Source organism: Perkinsus marinus (assembly GCF_000006405.1).
Source record: "Perkinsus marinus ATCC 50983 genomic scaffold scf_1104296937846, whole genome shotgun sequence".
Classification (NCBI taxonomy): Eukaryota; Perkinsozoa; order Perkinsida; family Perkinsidae; genus Perkinsus; species Perkinsus marinus.
Genome location: NW_003213686.1, coordinates 1 through 910, shown reverse-complemented (window position 1 = coordinate 910; position 910 = coordinate 1). Strand labels below are relative to the sequence as shown.

Sequence of the window (910 nt, the reverse complement as noted above, 5' to 3'; positions counted from 1 at the left end):
GGACATTCCACGATCAAATAGTAGCAGATGAAGGATGTGTCCCCCTCCCGTGGAAAAGGGGCTACAGGAGAATAACGACGCTAGTCGTAATTGGGCCTGCCAAAGAGTATGCCCTCAAGAGGATGGTCGTGATCTGGCAGGAAAGAGATCCTGTTCTTAGCCCCCTCACTCCAACTCGATGATACTCGAAACAACAAAACTGATGTATGTGCGAGGGATGATCCCTCAGGGATCAACTAATGTCTTGGGACAGGACCGACTTCGCTATAAACTTCATCAAAATCTTGAGTCGAATGGTCACACCATCATCTCTGGCACGAAGGTCCCAGCATCTTCTTCGAGCCACTGCTTGACTACATCGCGTATTCCCGCACGAGCGCGCCTGAGGCGATAGTTCATATTCCTCATACAATAGTAGGCTTACGCAATGTTTTGATCCACTTCCTCGCTCCCTCTGTGAGTCCAGTAGTGATGAGAGGCTCCAGGGACCTAGGCATAGACCGAGTAATGGTAAGTCATATTGCTAGATGAAATCACCCAAATAGTTGGTCGTTCATAGTTATCTGACGTTACAAGCGCTAGGCGATGCCAGGGATCCACACCACCGTTGACGGAGAGGATGCGTGAAGCGTTGAGCGATAGGCCTCCATACTTTCTGTTCGTACGCTGTATATTAGCCGATATCTGACCATATCATGAGGGCGGGTTGCTCCTCGGCCTTGGACTGTAGTTCGGCTTCAACGTCAGCAAAAAGAACATTTTTCCGAGTCAGCATTCCATGAGTCCCCGCATACAACCATTCGATTCAGATAAGTAAGCTAGAGCGTGATGCCTCTACTTCTGCTGGAGTAAGTCCCAGCCTATTTCGCAAAGTTTCATATTCCACTCAAGATCACTGAGCCGCGGAGGC

At 49.3% G+C, this 910-nt stretch overlaps 1 protein-coding gene across 1 annotated transcript; it reads left to right on the top strand.

The window, feature by feature from the left end:
* Positions 1-229: 229 nt before the first annotated feature.
* On the top strand, positions 230-623 carry Pmar_PMAR012724 (hypothetical protein; the record flags this gene model as incomplete). The annotated part of the gene is made up of 2 exons (XM_002783000.1): positions 230-322; positions 560-623. Coding segments are annotated over 2 exons (157 nt in total), but the record flags the coding sequence as incomplete, so codon positions are not given.
* Positions 624-910: the final 287 nt, after the last annotated feature.